We start from the raw sequence: 20,675 nt of genomic DNA, 5'->3' as shown, positions 1-20,675 counted from the left end.
TTCCTCACCAACGAATTAATACAGTACCGCTATGCATTACATGAAAGTCTAATTGTTCAATAATCGGAATAACCTATAAGCCGTTCATGTACAAAGCCACACATATAGATCAATTGTCTTCAGTCCATGAGACCGAGTCATGTAATTATCAGTCGTATAGGCTAGAAATTTCAGGACCGCATGACCTTCGTCGTTATCTAATTATATACAATTAATCCATCGTGACATTTTTTTATACATACTAAGGGACTAAGTGACCTTGAAAAATATTTTAGTAAAACCAAGAGGTTTTAAACTAGTAAATATTCAATCACTACATTTTGTACTACGCGCAATCAACGAAAAGGTAGCACCGCCAACGAAAAGGCAGCTCATTTATCATTGGCTCCAATATTCATTGGCTCCAATATTCATCGGCTCCAAAATTCATCGCCTCCAATATTCATTGGCTACAATATTCATCGGCTCCAATATTCATCGGCTACAATATTCATCGGCTCCAATATTCATCGACTCCAATATTCATTGGCTCCAATATTCATAGGCTCCAATTGCTCCAAATGCTCCAATATTCAACGACTCCAATATTCATCGGCTCCAATATTCATCGGCTCCAATATTCATCGACTCCAATATTCATTGGCTCCAATATTCATGGGCTCCAATTCCTCCAAATGCTCCAATATACAACGACTCCAATATTCATCGGCACCAATATTCATCGGCTCCAATATTCATCGGCTCCAATATTCATCGGCTTCAATATTCATCGGCTCCAATATTCATCGGCTACAATATTCATCGGCTCCAATATTCATCGGATCCAATATTCATCGGCTCCAATATTCATCGGCTCCAATATTCATCGGCTCCAATATTCATTGGCTCCAATATTCATCGTCTCCAATATTCATTGACTCCAATATTCATCGGCTCCAATATTCATCGACTCCAATATTCATTGGCTCCAATATTCATGGGCTCCATTTGCTCCAAATGCTCTAATATTCATTGACTCCAATATTCATTGGCTCCAATATTCATGGGCTCCATTTGCTCCAAATGCTCTAATATTCATTGACTCCAATATTCATTGGCTCCAATATTCATTGGTTCCAATACTCATCGGCTCCAATATTCATTGGCTCCAATATTCATCGGCTCCAATTGCTCCAAATGCTACAATATTCAACGGCTCCAATATTCATCGGCTCCAATATTCATCGGCTACAATATTCATTGGCTCCAATATTCATTGGCTCCAATATTCATCGGCTTCAATATTCATCGGCTCCAATATTCATTGGCTCCAATATTCATCGGCTCCAATATTCATCGCCTCCAATATTCATTGGCTACAATATTCTACGGCTCCAATTGCTCCAAATGCTCCAATATTCATTGGCTCCAATATTCATGGGCTCCAATTGCTCCAAATGCTCCAATATTCAACGGCTCCAATATTCATCGGCTCCAATATTCATCGGCTTCAATATTCATCGGCTCCAATATTCATCGGCTCCAATATTCATCGGCTCCAATATTCATCGGCTTCAATATTCATCGGCTCCAATATTCATCGGCTCCAATATTCATCGGCTCCAATATTCATCGGCTCCAATATTCATCGGCTCCAATATTCATCGGCTCCAATATTCATCGGCTCCAATATTCATCGCCTCCAATATTCATCGGCTCCAATATTCATCGGCTCCAATATTCATCGGCTCCAATATTCATCGCCTCCAATATTCATTGGCTCCAATATTCATCGGCTCCAATATTCATCGCCTCCAATATTCATCGACTCCAATATTCATCGGCTCCAATATTCATTGGCTCCAATATTCATGGGCTCCAATTGCTCCAAATGCTCTAATATTCATTGACTCCAATATTCATTGGCTCCAATATTCATTGGCTCCAATATTCATTGGTTCCAATACTAATCGGCTCCAATATTCATTGGCACCAATATTCATGGGCTCCAATATCAATTGGCTCCAATTGCTCCAAATGCTTCAATATTCATTGGCTCCAATATTCATTGGCTCCAATTGCTCCAAATGCTTCAATATTCATTGGATCCATTAATTTGCTCGCTCCAATATTCATTGGCTCCAAAAGGCTCCAACAGTCTTTTTGCTCCTATATTCATTGGCTTCATTATTAATTGACTCCAATATTCGTTGGCTCCAATATTCATTGGATACATTATTCATTGTCTTCATCAGTCATTGACAACAACAGTCTTTTGGTTCCAAAAGTCTTTTGACTCCAAATATATTTGGCTAGAATTCTTCGAGTCTAAGAGACTATGAGGCCACATGGCTTCAAGTCTAAAATAATCTAGCTGGTTACAGGTTATACATGGCTCGTGAGGCTACATAGCTACGAAACCTCTAGAAAACGAGTTTACGTGACTGTGTGGATACAGGAATACAAGTCTACATGACTACTTGGCTACGAAGCTACGAAGCTACTCGTCTACAAGGCTCCAATTGTCACATCTGTCTTCGACGGAATTTTCTCTTTTGCTCCAACTGCACCATCAGCATTGTTTTATAAGATTATAAGGCTACTTGCTTACGTAGCTTCAAGTCTACGAGGCTCCAATACATCATGGCTACGAGACTACGACTCATGAGGTTACGAGACTATGCGATTGCAAGTCTTCAAGGTTACGTGATCGCGAGGCTATAGGACTACGAAGCTTCCAGAACGCATGGTTACGAGACTGCATGTCTAATTGGCCGCGCGGCTACGAAACTTCATGTCTCTAACTGTCTACAATAGCACTATTCAGTGGTGAGAGTTAATTTATCTCATGAAAAATATCCTGTTTAAAGTAGTGTCGTTTATTGTCATCAGATGTCATCACGTGTTGCATGCAGGTAAATAATATTTATTTCTTTTATGCGGGATGCGGGATGCTCACTATCGATCGCAATAGAACGATGGCTTCGCTAGGCTCTATGGGAAAGGAATTTTGTTCTTCCAGTAAGTGTTTCACAGATTTCTCAAAGCATATTATTAATTTTACTAAGTAATGATATTTTTTTAAATTCCACCTGATAAAAATATCGCAAGTTTTGATTTAGTAGCAGAAAGTAACGAATTAAATGTAACTCCAAATAAAATGTCATGTCTCATTAGACAAAAAAAAAAAATATCCATGCAGAGAGCGGTTTCTCAGAATAGTCAGAAGCACTTGAAGAAACCACAGGAATGATCGCAAAAACACGGGAAAAATTATCAAAATATTGACAAGAATAATCAGGAGCACACGGAGAAAACCACCATAATATTATCAATAATAATCGGAAAAACACGGAGAAAACCACCATAATATTGACAAGAATAATCGGAAGCACACGGAGAAAACCACCACAAGTTTTCTTTGATATCATAAAAATTCAGAAAAAAATATTTAATAAATAACAAAAAAAAATTAATAAAAATTTTTAAATGACAAAATAAAATACAAAAATACATAAACAGATTCTGCTAGCTTGTGAACTTCTCATTGTTGAGCAAAGATATAGTTCTAGTACAAGCCAGAATTTTATGTATTTTTGTATTTTATTTTGTCATTTAAAAATTTTTATTAATTTTTTTTTGTTATTTATTAAATATTTTTTTCTGAATTTTTATGATATCAAAGAAAACTTGTGGTGGTTTTCTCCGTGTGCTTCCGATTATTCTTGTCAATATTATGGTGGTTTTCTCCGTGTTTTTCCGATTATTATTGATAATATTATGGTGGTTTTCTCCGTGTGCTCCTGATTATTCTTGTCAATATTTTGATAATTTTTCCCGTGTTTTTGCGATCATTCCTGTGGTTTCTTCAAGTGCTTCTGACTATTCTGAGAAACCGCTCTCTGCATGGATATTTTTTTTTTGTCTAATGAGACATGACATTTTATTTGGAGTTACATTTAATTCGTTACTTTCTGCTACTAAATCAAAACTTGCGATATTTTTATCAGGTGGAATTTAAAAAAATATCATTACTTAGTCAAATTAATAATATGCTTTGAGAAATCTGTGAAACACTTACTGGAAGAACAAAATTCCTTTTCCATAGAGCCTAGCGAAGCCATCGTTCTATTGCGATCGATAGTGAGCATCCCGCATCCCGCATAAAAGAAATAAATATTATTTACCTGCATGCAACACGTGATGACATCTGATGACAATAAACGACACTACTTTAAACAGGATATTTTTCATGAGATAAATTAACTCTCACCACTGAATAGTGCTATTGTAGACAGTTAGAGACATGAAGTTTCGTAGCCGCGCGGCCAATTAGACATGCAGTCTCGTAACCATGAGTTCTGGAAGCTTCGTAGTCCTATAGCCTCGCGATCACGTAACCTTGAAGACTTGCAATCGCATAGTCTCGTAACCTCATGAGTCGTAGTCTCGTAGCCATGATGTATTGGAGCCTCGTAGACTTGAAGCTACGTAAGCAAGTAGCCTTATAATCTTATAAAACAATGCTGATGGTGCAGTTGGAGCAAAAGAGAAAATTCCGTCGAAGACAGATGTGACAATTGGAGCCTTGTAGACGAGTAGCTTCGTAGCTTCGTAGCCAAGTAGTCATGTAGACTTGTATTCCTGTATCCACACAGTCACGTAAACTCGTTTTCTAGAGGTTTCGTAGCTATGTAGCCTCACGAGCCATGTATAACCTGTAACCAGCTAGATTATTTTAGACTTGAAGCCATGTGGCCTCATAGTTTCTTAGACTCGAAGAATTCTAGCCAAATATATTTGGAGTCAAAAGACTTTTGGAACCAAAAGACTGTTGTTGTCAATGACTGATGAAGACAATGAATAATGTATCCAATGAATATTGGAGCCAACGAATATTGGAGTCAATTAATAATGAAGCCAATGAATATAGGAGCAAAAAGACTGTTGGAGCCTTTTGGAGCCAATGAATATTGGAGCGAGATAAATTAATGGAGCCAATGAATATTGAAGCATTTGGAGCAATTGGAGCCAATGAATATTGGAGCCAATGAATATTGAAGCATTTGGAGCAATTGGAGCCAATTGATATTGGAGCCCATGAATATTGGTGCCAATGAATATTGGAGCCGATTAGTATTGGAACCAATGAATATTGGAGCCAATGAATATTGGAGTCAATGAATATTAGAGCATTTGGAGCAATTGGAGCCCATGAATATTGGAGCCAATGAATATTGGAGCCGATGAATATTGGAGTCGATGAATATTGGAGGCGATGAATATTGGAGCCGATGAATATTGGAGCCAATGAATATTGGAGCCGATGAATATTGGAGCCGATGAATATTGGAGCCGATGAATATTGGAGGCGATGAATATTGGAGCCGATGAATATTGGAGCCGATGAATATTGGAGCCGATGAATATTGGAGCCGATGAATATTGGAGCCGATGAATATTGGAGCCGATGAATATTGAAGCCGATGAATATTGGAGCCGATGAATATTGGAGCCGATGAATATTGGAGCCGATGAATATTGAAGCCGATGAATATTGGAGCCGATGAATATTGGAGCCGTTGAATATTGGAGCATTTGGAGCAATTGGAGCCCATGAATATTGGAGCCAATGAATATTGGAGCATTTGGAGCAATTGGAGCCGATGAATATTGTAGCCAATGAATATTGGAGGCGATGAATATTGGAGCCGATGAATATTGGAGCCAATGAATATTGGAGCCGATGAATATTGAAGCCGATGAATATTGGAGCCAATGAATATTGGAGCCAATGAATATTGTAGCCGATGAATATTGGAGCCGATGAATATTGGAGCCGTTGAATATTGTAGCATTTGGAGCAATTGGAGCCGATGAATATTGGAGCCAATGAATATTGGAGCCGATGAGTATTGGAACCAATGAATATTGGAGCTAATGAATATTGGAGTCAATGAATATTAGAGCATTTGGAGCAAATGGAGCCCATGAATATTGGAGCCAATGAATATTGGAGTCAATGAATATTAGAGCATTTGGAGCAAATGGAGCCCATGAATATTGGAGCCAATGAATATTGGAGTCGATGAATATTGGAGCCGATGAATATTGGAGTCAATGAATATTGGAGACGATGAATATTGGAGCCAATGAATATTGGAGCCGATGAATATTGGAGCCGATGAATATTGGAGCCGATGAATATTGGAGCCGATGAATATTGGAGCCGATGAATATTGTAGCCGATGAATATTGGAGCCGATGAATATTGAAGCCGATGAATATTGGAGCCGATGAATATTGGAGCCGATGAATATTGGTGCCGATGAATATTGGAGTCGTTGAATATTGGAGCATTTGGAGCAATTGGAGCCCATGAATATTGGAGCCAATGAATATTGGAGTCGATGAATATTGGAGCCGATGAATATTGGAGCCGATGAATATTGGAGTCGTTGAATATTGGAGCATTTGGAGCAATTGGAGCCTATGAATATTGGAGCCAATGAATATTGGAGTCGATGAATATTGGAGCCGATGAATATTGTAGCCGATGAATATTGGAGCCGATGAATATTGTAGCCAATGAATATTGGAGGCGATGAATATTGGAGCCGATGAATATTGGAGCCGATGAATATTGGAGCCAATGATAAATGAGCTGCCTTTTCGTTGGCGGTGCTACCTTTTCGTTGATTGCGCGTAGTACAAAATGTAGTGATTGAATATTTACTAGTTTAAAACCTCTTGGTTTTACTAAAATATTTTTCAAGGTCACTTAGTCCCTTAGTATGTATAAAAAAATGTCACGATGGATTAATTGTATATAATTAGATAACGACGAAGGTCATGCGGTCCTGAAATTTCTAGCCTATACGACTGATAATTACATGACTCGGTCTCATGGACTGAAGACAATTGATCTATATGTGTGGCTTTGTACATGAACGGCTTATAGGTTATTCCGATTATTGAACAATTAGACTTTCATGTAATGCATAGCGGTACTGTATTAATTCGTTGGTGAGGAATATTGACTTGAGTTGATTTTCGTAGAGCGAATGATTAATAAACTCTGTGAAAGGTAATGGAAAACAGAATCTAAAATTTATTTAATATTTAGTTACAACTGTCACTGGTCAAGAATCGAACCGTGGACAGGGATCCATCGATTCAATATGTAAATTAATGAGTGATTTTTTTGATGAATTTTGGAATTTTTCCCGCATTTCTAGCTAAATAATTACATGATTTCAAGATGGCGGTCAAATTTCAAGATGGCGGGCACCTCGGTAATAATAAATGATTACTGCACTGTAACAGGTTAGAATAAAACTAACATTTTGGTAAGACGAGTACACACAATATGGATACCCCTCCAGCAGACGAAAACAAGATGATGGCAATGACCACTAGCATGTGGTAGTTCCTGGTAGCATGTACTGAACATAAAATGTCGAATCCATGATGGACGTCAAGGTCAAAGTCAAATTTCAAGGTCAAGGTCAAAGTTCAAGCTCAAGGTCAAAGGCCAAGGTCAAGGTTCAAGGTTTAAGGTCAAGGTCAAAGTCCAAGGTCAAATTTCAAGGTCAAGGTTAAAGTCCAAGGTCAAGGTCAAAGTTCAAGGTCAAGATCAAAGTTATGGAGAACGGAACATTATACTAACATGACTCCGGCACACTCTAGCAGACGAAAACAAGATGGTTCCCTCCAGCGGACAAAGACAAGATGGCGGACATGATGTCATACCAGCTGATGGTAAATACCTAGTTATTGGTTGTGGTAGGTCAGTCTGTAGGTGGCTTCTGTGGAGGAAGGATCTGATTTTATTTTTTATTGTTTGCCCTCACCGGTTTCGAACCAAGGACGTACATCGATATAGTCAAACAGAATTCAAATACATTAATTTTTTGATGAATTTTGGAATTTATCCCGATTTTCTAACATAAAAATTACGGATTTCCAAGATGGCGTCTAAATTTCAAGATGGCGTCCATAACGATAATTGCAACATTAATTGGATCCAATATGGTGGTCGTAACGTAAAGTGTAAGAATGACATGGTACTCAACCAAGATGGCGGGTGTAACGAAATATTCAACATTTATATAATCCAAGATGGCGACCGTAACGATAACTGGAACAGTGGTTTTTAAGATTTTTATTATTTATTCGATTAAATAATTTTTTTAATGATTTTTAAAAATTTTCACGATTTTCTAACATAAAAATTGCGGATTTTCAAGATGGCGGGCGTAACGAAAATTGCAACATTTATATAATCCAAGATGGCGACCGTAACGATAAGTCCAACAGTGGTTTTTAAGATTTTTATTTAATTCGATTATTTAATTTTTTAATGATTTTTAAAAATTTTCCCGATTTTCTAACATAAAAATTGCGGATTTTCAAGATGGCGGGCGTAACGAAAATAGCAACGGTGACGTCATAATCCAATATGGCTGCCATGACATCCTTATTTTCAAGGTCGGCGGCTTATAAGCGGCTAGCTCTTAGGAGTTTTAAGCCGCTTTTAGGAGTTTTCGTTTTTTCTAGGGCAAAGCGACTTTTGAGGATTTTCGAAATCCTAATTTTTGAACTGTGGAATTATTTGAGATTTTTTGGCGGAAATTTTTTTCAAAAAAATTGAAATTATAGCGATTTTTGAGGAATTTTGGGCCATTTTTGCCCAATTTTGGTCATTTTTGTCGATTTTTGAGGATCAAATTCCAGGTCAAGGTCAAAGGTCAAGGTCAAGGTCATCCAAGATGGCCGCCGTGACGTCACAATCCAAGATGGCGGAAAGGACACACAGCACCACAGCCTGAAGCCTGTTTCAGGAAATACATTTGTATACTACTTACCATGACTGTAAGGGGTGGAATAAACAGGGGTTGAATGACAAAAAAAAAAATTCATAACTCCCTTAGTAGATACACCATCAAATCCATTCTGATTGTTTATAAATCTTATTATTTCTATCTAAAACCTCATGTCTGAAAAATGTTTGATAATCTACAAACAATTATTCCAAGGGGTAAGAAAAACCTGGGTTTCGAATAAGAAAATAAATAAATTTCACTACCATGTATGCTATCAAATCCATTCTTATTTGTTTAACTTTTTTAATATTGTCTAAAACTTTTGTTAAAATAAAATTTTATCTAACCAACTATTACTGCAAGGGGTGGAAATAACAAGGTTTGAAAGTATGCTATCAATATGTTATAATTTATTGTATGAATCATAAACTTTATCTGAAATTTGACTGAAACAATTATAAATGAAACAAATTATTACCTTAAAAAAGGGGTTTCCATTTAAAAAAAATCAAAACTTTCTAAGTATCAAATCCATTCAAATTTATTGTAAACCATGTTATTATTATCTTAAATCATGGTGCAAAGCTAATTTTTATACGACCACGTTATTAGCGTAAAGGATGAAAAACAGTTTTTACAGTCAAAAAAAATTAATAATTACCTTAGATGGCAAAATATGTAATTAGTTATAAGCTATTCAATGTTGGATGCATGTTATTTAAAACAGTCATAATAATTTTGCTGCTTGGAAAATGGAAAAAAATATTTAATTGATCATTTTGTAATATTGGAGGATATCAATATGTTAAGTATATTAAGATCTTAAAATTTTATAGAAGTTTCGAAAATATTTACAGAAGAAATAGGTACTTTGAAATCTACTTACGCCTGTATCCTGTGCTGAAAGGTATTTTTTTTTATTTTTAATGTACATATTAGCTTAGGCGTGATCCCAATGCGACAACATATTGGAGGCTGCTCAGTGCTGTGCGTCTTGGGGATCAACACCTGAATCATAATGCAAATATATTGGATTGTTATTTGTTGCATTATATTTATGTAAAATAACCTGTAAAAATTATCAGTTTTGTAGAAAAAGAAATATAATTCTAAATGAGAATGTTCCCTCTCTCTGTGCAGGTTGTAACTGTCACCCGGTTGGTTCAACAAGCTCCATGTGCGACATAGTGACTGGCCAGTGCTCCTGCAAGGTTCACGTCTCTGGAAGGACATGTGACACATGTCAGGTAAATCGTCCAGAGGCATACCAACCCTTATAGCAAAATAGCTTGAATTAAGTTTGACATGGCAAGCCTGCAAGCTTGAGTCAAGCTAATTATTATAGACAAGACAAGCTTGCAGCAAGCAAGCCTGCTACATGACAAATTTGCTAGCTTGAATCAAGCTTGATTCAAGCTAATTAACTTACACGGGACAAGCTTGCAGCAAGCCTGCAATGACAATATTGTAGCAAGCTTGACATGGCGAGCCTGCAAGCTTTGAGGGCAATTTTTCATGGTTCAAAGAAGGCTTGACTCAAGCTTGAATCCAGCTTGATATGTCAAGCTTGTACAGTAAGTTCAAGTCATATGATAAGCTTGCTGCTAGCTTACATGCTATTTGGGCAGGGGAGGGTGTACTGAGATATACAGTATGTCCATAAAAGAATGTCCCAGTCATAAAAATTAACAGTATCAACTGTAAGTGTTGTAGTGTGTTGGTTCAAGTAACTCAAACAGTTTTAGATAAGCACATGTGCAAGTTCTGCTTTTTTGTTTTCTCGCTTGCTGCGCAAAAGAATGGTTCTTTTCGCAGTTAGTAGAGGATGAACTTGTAAACTTTATTTGGCAATAGGACGTAGCCCCTCCCCATTGTAATTTCTTTGTACGAGAGTGGTCGAACGTTTAAGTCCTTGATCGTTGGATTGGTCGTAATGGTTGAGACTACAGAGCTCTTTTCCGCTGGCCTCCATGTTCATCTGAGATGATGCCTTGCGGTTTTTATTTTCTTTTGGGGCTTGATAAAAGATTGTGTTTACATTACACTGCTACCTAATGATTTGCCATAGTTAAGACACAGAATTGAAGAGGCTATTGCTTCCTTTACTCCGGACTAATTAACTAAAGTGTGGGCAGAATGCGACTTTAGGGTGATGTGTGCCATATAACTAAAGTTGCTCTTACTGAATACGCGTACAAAAAAATAAAAAAATTATTGGTTTACCTTCAATTTGTTGTTTGATTTATTGTAAATAGTATAAATTTAAATGTTATAATATTCTATTGATTCTGGACATTATTTCTGTGATTTATGTGCCTACCCCTAAAAATTTGTACAGTATAATTTATCTTTCCATATTATTTAGTCACATGTCAAATAAATCATATATATCAATATAAAAATGTTATTTGTTGTTGATTATGTGTCAAACAGTATACTTTAGGCAGTCATATTAACCAACAATTTCTTAAATGCTTCTTTAAAGTTTCTACAGAAAATGTTATAGAATAGCTCTCCACTCACCCCTTCTGAGATGAAATTCTGGCTACACCCCTGGTTACACCTGTCTCATTATTTCATTTCTTGTTCTACAATTAATTGCTTCATAATTTTTAGTTCATAAATTAAAACAAAACAAAATTTATAGGTTCAAATGAGTAACATTCAAAATAAATTGCTAGAGGCACCCACCAAAACATAATCAGCTACTTTTTATATTTCTATTCCCTCCTGTGTTGGTTGCAGTGAAAGCCCTATTCTGGACTGTCGAAGTTATAGATGTTGTGTGTAGTGCTCATTCTTTTTGACAAAATAGATTTTACTTTATTATGAATGGGAACAGATTAAAGGTGAAAGTTCTACAAAACACACGTATTTATAATGTTATGACTACACGACAATTTTGGTGTTCTTTGATCTTTTCTCAAAAATTTTCATTGGCTCTGATGCACGTTTTTATAAATGCCCAATGTCTAACTATAAGAAAAACTTAGTTACCACTTTAATGCATGCAAGTTACCCAAATGGTGTAACCAGGTGATTTTGTAATGTTTGCAGGATGGCTTCTGGGGCCTGTCGATGCAGGGTTGCCAGCCTTGTGAGTGTGACGCAGTGGGCTCTGCAAGTCACCTCTGTGACATCCTTACTGGTCAGTGCCCTTGCTTGCCGGGAGTCGGGGGCAAACACTGCGACAGCTGTCTTCCAGAATTCTACGGCTTCTCTGTAAATGGCTGTTCAAGTAAGTTCAGAATCGGTTTTAGGTAGATATTATATAAAGACGACCTATTGTAGCAGTTACCATGGAAAATTTTTATATACTTTTTCATTTCACAGTTCATAGATCCCAAAATCATTATCAACTCAAAAGTTTAGGTATGTGTGTGTGTAGGGGTATGTATCACATACATACACACACACACACATAAAATATTTGTGGACACTATGACTATCGTAAATTTACACAAATCACTTCTAAACTGATACATAAAATATAGCAATTGAAAATCTCAGAGTCGAGTTCTTTAATGGACAAAATCTGACCAATTGGGTAGAAATGGAGGTTTTTTGAAAACAGGAAAATCGCTATAACTCTAATAATATGATAAATATTGCATCCTTTTGAAAGTATTATAACTTGTAGGAGTGATACATACCAAAAACGTTTGTCCAAAAAAAATTTTTGATACGACCAACCATAACTGAAAGGGGTGTAAAAAGCAGGGGTTGGACGACAGCAAAAATTCATAAATTGCTTAGTAAGTGCACCATCAATTGTTTTTAGATAGTTTGTTAATCTTAAAATTTTATCTAAAATTTTGTCTCAAACAATTACTGATATTACATATCATTGCTGCAAGGGGTTGTTTTAAAAAAAAAGCAAGATTATGAATATAAAATATGCACTATTTAATCTGTTCTTAATTATTGTAACACCTTAAAATATTATTTAAATTGGTTTTTTTTTGTATCATCAAACATTACTGTAAAGGAAAAAAAAACATGATTTGAATGACAAAATAAATTCATAATTCCCTTAGTAGGCACACTATAAAATCCGTAAATTTTTTTTGTAAATATTATGTATAAATATTATCTAAAATTTTGAAACAATTTTTTATACAATCAACCATTGTTGAAAAGGGGGAAAAAGAATGAAAGAATGAAATAAAAAAATTGAAGGATGAAAGAAATTTATAACTCTCTCTTTTTTTTGTTAAAATGTAAAATATATAACAATTAATTGTCAATCTTATAAGAATTACCTAAACCTTAGTCTGAAACAATCTTTGATAAGATGAACCATTATGCAAAACCTGGGGTTAGAATAAAATAACAAATAAAACTTCTGTATCATATTATACACTATCAAATTCAATTATTATTTTTGTTTAACTTTCTTAATATTGTCTAAAAATTTTACCTAAGTATTTTTTTGTGACTAACCATTACTGCAAGGGTAGGAGAAAACAAGGGTTAAAAATAAAAAAAAATCATAACTTTTTAGTATGTATACTTTCCAGTCCATGATAATTTATTGTGAAAATCCTAAACATTATCTAATACCTTTGGCTGAAAAATTTGTGATGAGATGAACGATTACCGTAAAAAGCAGGGTTTGAAATAAAAAAAATTCCAAAATTCCCTACTATGAAATTTGTTTGAATTTATTTTTAACCATCTTTAATTTATCTTAAAACTTGATCCAATGAAAATTTTTATGTGACCCCGCATTAGTGCAAGGGATGAAAAAAGATTTTGAAGATAAAAAAAAATACATAACTAGTACCTTATCAGGCATAATATAAAATGCTAGATACATTAATTTAAAAACAAAAATTTTGAAACAAATTTCACTGCATGGAATATGAGAAAATGTTTGATCAATCATTTTGGAATATTGGAGAACATATAAGATGTTTTGTACATTAAGTACTTAAAATGTTTCAGAAGTTTATAGAAGTTTCCAAAACATTTCCAGAAGAAATATGTTCTTCAAACTCTATCTTCACCTGTAGGCTGTGCCGAAAGATATTTTTAAATACACACTGCAGTCTTTATTATTCCTGCATCTTCCATTAATGTATTAACCCATTTAAGCTGCTTATTTAAAAGGATCTTACAAAATTTGTAAGTTCATAATAAGATATTAATTTTTTACCTGATAATATTATCAAATGCTCTAAACAAAAAAATTGGAAGTATCACAGCACTTACATTTTAAATTATAAATATTTTTAATTAATTATATATATAGTTTTGAGAGCTTGGAACAATACAGAGGGATTCTGAATGCCAGATAAAATTTCATGTTAAGAAAAATTACCTATTAATGTCCATACAGTTATCCAGTGGTGGATACAGGAATATTTTCGGAGAGGAAAGAGGGGAGGGAGATTACAAAATAAAATATATAAAAAAAATTAATTTTGAACACGTGCTTTTAAAAAAACTTACACTTCTATTGAAACTGGGGTCGGTATTCCAAGACACAGAAATAAAGTTTCAGATGTTGAATATGTTACACCTATACCCTAACTGTATTCCTATTGCACGATAGGACACAGCCAGTCCCTTATTTTAGGGAACTAATTTTGGTGGCCTATTTTTGAACAAATTCTGCACATGCTCAGATCTCACTTTTTCATTGATTTCGTCCAGATGACGGAGCAGCATCTGAGTCCAGTAACTCGTATATATTAAATTTTGTGAATATCGGGGGATATACCAAATGTATTGGGGTGCCAAATAAAAATTTATGTTAGTGAAACTATCCTGAAATATATTCTGTATAATTTAAGGTCATAACAACAAATAATCGCAACTTAAAAATTTTAGTCATGCAATGGGGAATTTTGATTTAATGCATTTTTTTGGACATACGCCATTGCAGTTTTGCACTGTTTGTCATGGAAAAATTTCGAAAATGGAAAAATAAATAACAAGTATGAAGATAAAAAATTCACGGAAAACAAGACTGAATCAGCTGATGTCGGACAAATGGAACCAACGATGAAACTCGACAAGTACTATGGACAACACAACGACAATAGCACTGACGAACGCAGAAGGTTTCCAGTGACAACAGTTGCGATGTTTGAAATGTCAAATTTAGAAAAGGTGTTCTCTTGATACAACACCTGGAGTTCATAAACATATCTTTGGTAATATCTTTACTTTTCATTAACAGTTAAGTGGCTGCAGTGTCATCATTGTACAAAATTAATCATCACTGTTTATTAGGGACACTATTACATGGTAAATTGTTATAAAACCAAAATAACATCTCAAAGCATGTTAATACAACATATAACACTGAAATGAAAGTTAAGTTATTTCACCATTTAACACTAAAATGTAATTTTAAAACATTAAATCAATCAGTAATTTTACAAAATTTAAAATACAAAAATTTCATCTTTTACTATTGCAGATTCATTGAATATAATTACTTAGCATAAAATTTTATACCAAACTGTATGAACTACATAATTAATATGTTGTTTGATCTTGCATCTCTTATCTATTACATTATTTTTTTTTTCATTAATCACACTGGTTCGATTTTCAAACACTCAAAACATTTGCTGATTTACTATTATTTTCTGATTAGACATGCTTATTATAAATTATTTTATTGTATAAGTGCAATATGTGCCGGTATAATGACACTATTTAGGTGGAATAAGTATTTAAAAATATTTTAGTTTCATGATTGTTAAATAATACACCATTTTTATGGATAAACACAATTTATACGAAAGTAAACATCAACACCGAAATTTCCTCTTGTAGAAATGAAATTGACCTAAAAATAAAATTATAAAATCTTGTCCGTACTGATTATCAGTCATCGATCCACTTCGCTCATCCCATGTGCCTCGCCGCTGACGCGTGCAGGGTTGGATGCGTGTCGTGTGGACTTGCAGGGTGCGACGTGTGCGTGAAGGCGGGCCACGTGTGCGACCCCGACACCGGTCGCTGCGTGTGCCCCCAGCTCACGCAGGGCAACACGTGCAACCGCTGCCAGCCAAGCAGCTGGGGGTTCGAGCCGGGCAAGGGGTGCAAGGTAACGTCGACCCCTCCAACAACGCTTTACCGCGTGGCACTTGCACTGTGGTGTCGTGCCCGAATCCTTGGGCGTGGAGCCCCGTTTCCCCTGGAATTAAGAAACCCCTCACTGAGGGGGTTCGCTGGCTCTCTTGCGCTTGCAAAATTGTGACCATGAAAAAGTAATTGATGTACATAATGTTAAAACTTTATTTAATGAAAAAGATTTTGTATACCTATTTTAAATTTTTTTGCGCTTATTGCATGCATATAGGTCAAAATAAGGGCAGTATACAACATACAAGCATCATGTCCAGAGGTTATGAGTTGGTTAACCCCGCGCGTAAACCTCTCGGGCCATGCGGGCCTCCCTGCGATCTTCCCCCCACCTCCTTCCCAGACTAGCGAATCCTTCAGATTTGGGCCCCTGCCTGAATATGTCTGGCGACCATTTAGAAATTTATTGGATGAATAGTTATAACATTGTTACAACATAGTTATAACATAGTTATGACAGTTATAATATAGGAAAAATAACTAAAACAATTCAATTTAAATGCATGTTCTTCCAGGACAGATTATTTTTTCTTTATATCAAGGATTGGGATTAAAAAAACTGTGTTAGAGAACCATTTGTGTATTAAATTTGTTTTCATGCTGTTTGGTTTTGGGAAAAAAAATTAGTCAAGTGAAATCTTGTACTTAAATAAGTACTAAGAATGAGATTGTAAAGTCAATATTGTAAACCTTGAAGGATCACGTATTCTTTATTCAGCTACATTGTGCAAATTTGGTCAAAATTGTAACGATATTTTTTAATCAGTGTACGTACATAGATTATAGAATAAGTCTTTGTGGGCATTAACAGCTATAACACACCAAACAGTATTAATAAATTATTTCATGGACATGTCTATAGACAAGCAAGTAGGTTAAGTGATCAAATGTTAGAGTTTTTTTTTTCAATTTTTTTTTGTTTTTATTTGTTTTTGATAATGAAATTAAGGTCTCGGTGATGCCTAGGGCCCTACCACGTGGTCCCAGCAGAGACTTTGATACAAGGTCATAATGTCACCATACGGGTGCAAGGCTCGATTACCCCGGTGAATGCTTTCCCACTCAAGCTCTGGCCCATTAATAGCATCAGGCACACTTATTGTTTACTGTGGTTGAACATGTGCTCACTCTGAAAACAACACTTGCCTGCTGGTAAGAGGTGCTTTACTAAGCAAACCCTCATACATTCTGCGTGATACATGCCTCTACAGTAATGCTGTTAAGAAGCCATTCGCCACAGAATCAAAATATGTTGAGGTCCAGAGCCAAAAATGACCTGGATCAAGTTAAACGTCATTAGTTTTGAATATGCAGGTTATATTGTAAAACATGATTAGGAAAAAGAGTCTACCACGCGAGTAGGCCTCGAGGAAAACACGAAAAGGTATCTTATGATAAAATATGGTGGCAGATATAAACAGATCAGCAGTAACAACCCAAGGCCCTTGCGGAGAGACTGGAATGAAACATTGCTCACAATAATCATAGGTAAAGATTTTTGCGCCAGCCAAATGACAGTTGGGTCAATTACGAATTTGTGCAGAGGGTGAAGCAAACATGACTTTCAAAGCATAAAAATTGGTTGTCTGTAAAGTTGGTTTACGGACGATAGTTTAACGTGACAACGTCATAACAAAACATTGATGAAATGATTGATCCAGAAGAAAAGGAAATATCATATTCGGCCTGAGACTCAGCCGTAATAGGTTTTTGCAACCAAACCATTTAGGCATTAAAAATATTATATTCTTTGAGGAAGAATTTTTTTTTTTAATTTTTCAATCTTTTGCATGATAAAATCTACCTCTGCATACTTTTATGAATAAAATTGAATCAGTTTTATTGAATTATCACTGTTTTGTATGGATACAAAGGAGTGAAATGAAATGTGCAATTGAATTAATAAATTTACTTTTATTTGCATTCATTAATTCAAATATATTTATTACTTTTGAAATGTTTCCGTGTGCCATATTTATTTTTACAAGTACAAAAAAAAAATTTCGCAGCTGCCTGATTTCGAACCGACAACCTTTAGTTTAAGAGTTAGGTACGCTAACCACACGCCCACAAGGCTATACTAAGTTAATGTAGTTTCAAATGTTATATATATATATTTATAAAAACTTTGTTCACGGTAGTATAATATTAACACGATTTTATAACAAATACGCATCCCAAATACACCAACCTTATTTATAATGTGTTACAATATTTTTTAAAACATTGTGCAAAAGATCCTCGGTGTAATTTGAATTATTATGTGTAACTGTAAAACACCATTGTTGGTCCAAAACGTATCTGAATTTTCAACATTACTTTTAAATAACCGTACAGATTGTGCTGAAAATCGGTGGACGATCGTTAAATTACATAATATTAATAATTCAAACGACAAAAATATGATTGAAAAGTCAAATCGATGGTTGTTCCAATCGAGTGGAAGAGAGATGCCACGCATGCGTACAATGAGCATGAAGAGAGATGCCACGCATGCGTACAATGAGCATGAAGAGAGATGCCACACATGCGTAAAAGAGCATGAAGAGAGATGCCACGCATGCGTACAATGAGCATGAAGAGAGATGCCACGCATGCGTACAATGAGCAAACAGAACACATCCGTAGTGGGACACTTTTTCGTGCGTGCAGCCGGCGTTCATCGATATATTCGACGTTATCACATCAACAATCAAATAGAGGAGCTCACACAATATTAATAACCACTCGACCCTTTTTTAAATATTAAATATTTAATAAAGCTTGTTAATCACAACATTAAAAAAAATTAATGGTGTAGAGTAGACTATACTAGAGAAGATTTACAAATTGTGCTGTAGAGTAGACTATAGAAGAGAAGCTTTGCTAATATATGTGTAGAGTAGATTAAAGTAGAGAATCTATGCAAATAGAGGTTTAGAGTAGACTATAGTAGAGAAGCTTTGCAAATAGTGGTGTAGAGTTAACTACAGCAGAGAAATATACAAACAGCTAGTAAAATGCAAACAATACCATTAGAATAAATATGGCAGAGTACCTACATTACAAATTAATATACATACATAAATATGTGTACACATACAATAAATATACTGACGTCAGCCGGGCCTTCACCTCGTAAGCCTGGTCTGACTCCACTGTCCGGTTCCCCTCCTTCCCGGCATTTGTACCGCCGACGTATATAAATGTACGTGTGTTCAAATTGCGCAAGAGGGCGCTTAGCAGCAGTGTGACATCACCCAGAAACCAATAACAACAATTATTATTTAAGTATTAATATATAAAGTAGCTGATGTTTAAGGTTCTGAGCCCGGATGAGAGATTGTATAAATTAAAAGAGTGTTTTGTCTTTTCCTTAAAACTAACCCTTGGCGCGGGATCACAGAATAGAATAACAGTTTTTTTCCGGCGGGAAGCTGTCTGCTGCCCGCGCGGAGAGTGCTGCTCGCTCTTCGTCATCGGCCGAGGCCAGACGTGCGCGGTGTCATCAGAGAAGTGTGGCCACTTGTCGCCAACCCTGTGATATCTGTGTAGGCCGATCAGTGTGGCGTGTCCGATGCCTAGAGAAGGCCAGATCTTAAGTAAATAAGCTCGATTAATTAGACTAATATCTTGCCTCACACGGGCCATGTAACACCCTGACCGGGAGTCTCAGCCGGGTCCACGTGCCCACTCATGTGGTGGCACCCACTACAAATAGTATCGGGTAAGCAGCTATGTCCTCAATACAATTAACGAAGCTTCGATTTACGAGTTCTCGCATATTATCAGAGCCAACTTAAAGAATCATTATCGGCAAAGGCTGCTAAAACATTTTCTTGAGGACCTAGAAAATGATTTAAATGTTGTTTAAAGCCTAAAAAACTTCCAGGGTGCCATTTACTGGTTATGCGAATTATTGAGTGACTTGAACGAATCTGCACAGAAGATAAACTAGAAAAACATCACGTCAAAAATTTATACCATTGAAGTACCTAACTACAAAATAGGACAGTTTTTCTTATTTTATCCATGTTATCCAAGATTTAACTTATCCGAGGTTGCCATGGTCCACATTTCCTCTCTTAATTGAGACTGTATTGTACATAGACCAACATGTATTTTTTGTTAAATTTCCATGTAGTATACATGAACTCAAGTACCTAGCACTGCCTCTTTGAGCAGAGTGAAACGGCTTCATTTAGAAGAATTGGGCTAGTATTTTTGAACTCTCTGATAGACAGTGATTTCTTTTCTCTTATGTTGGTTCAAGGTCAATTTTGCAAAATTATACAAACTTCAAATATAATTCTCGATTTTATTTCATTTTTAAACAAACCACCAAACAATCTTTTATTACAAAGCTTGAGAGTACACAGAGTTTTATGTTTGTCCATCCAGAGTTTCCTGAGATGTAGACAGTAATTTTCCTCTTATTTTGACCATCAAGTGTGCAAAATTACTTCGATTACTACCACAGTTCTGCTTTAAGGCATGGAAAAGGAGGATTGGATTGGGGGGGGGGGGGGGGTGTTTGTTTCCAAAATTAATGTTCTTTCCTTTTTTTTCTTTTCAAAATAATATGTAGCAGTAATTTTCTTCTTATTTTCAAAGAAAATTGTGCAAAATTTCATCAAGAAGTAGCCTACCTACCAATATTATGCTTTAAAAAGTGGGAAAGGGAGAGGGGGGTGGTTTCTCAAAATCTCACGTAGACTCAATCTGCCTCTTTGTTTTAGAGGTCAAACATGTGAAAATTTAATCAAGATGAGTGTAAAATCGTTCATT

At 35.6% G+C, this 20,675-nt stretch overlaps 1 protein-coding gene across 1 annotated transcript in view; it reads left to right on the top strand.

Moving 5' to 3' along the window:
• LOC134527624 (laminin subunit alpha-1) overlaps positions 1–20,675 on the top strand; it is a 597,962-nt gene that overhangs the window by 450,709 nt on the left and 126,578 nt on the right. The window contains exons 15-17 of the mRNA XM_063360509.1: positions 9,945–10,051; positions 11,862–12,042; positions 15,731–15,870. Of these exons, the coding sequence (XP_063216579.1) occupies positions 9,945–10,051; positions 11,862–12,042; positions 15,731–15,870 (428 nt within the window). The remainder of the gene's footprint in view (positions 1–9,944; positions 10,052–11,861; positions 12,043–15,730; positions 15,871–20,675) is intronic.

Source organism: Bacillus rossius, chromosome 1 (genome assembly GCF_032445375.1).
Source record: "Bacillus rossius redtenbacheri isolate Brsri chromosome 1, Brsri_v3, whole genome shotgun sequence".
NCBI classification, from domain to species: domain Eukaryota; kingdom Metazoa; phylum Arthropoda; class Insecta; order Phasmatodea; family Bacillidae; genus Bacillus; species Bacillus rossius.
This window is presented reverse-complemented; position numbering and strand designations above follow the sequence as displayed.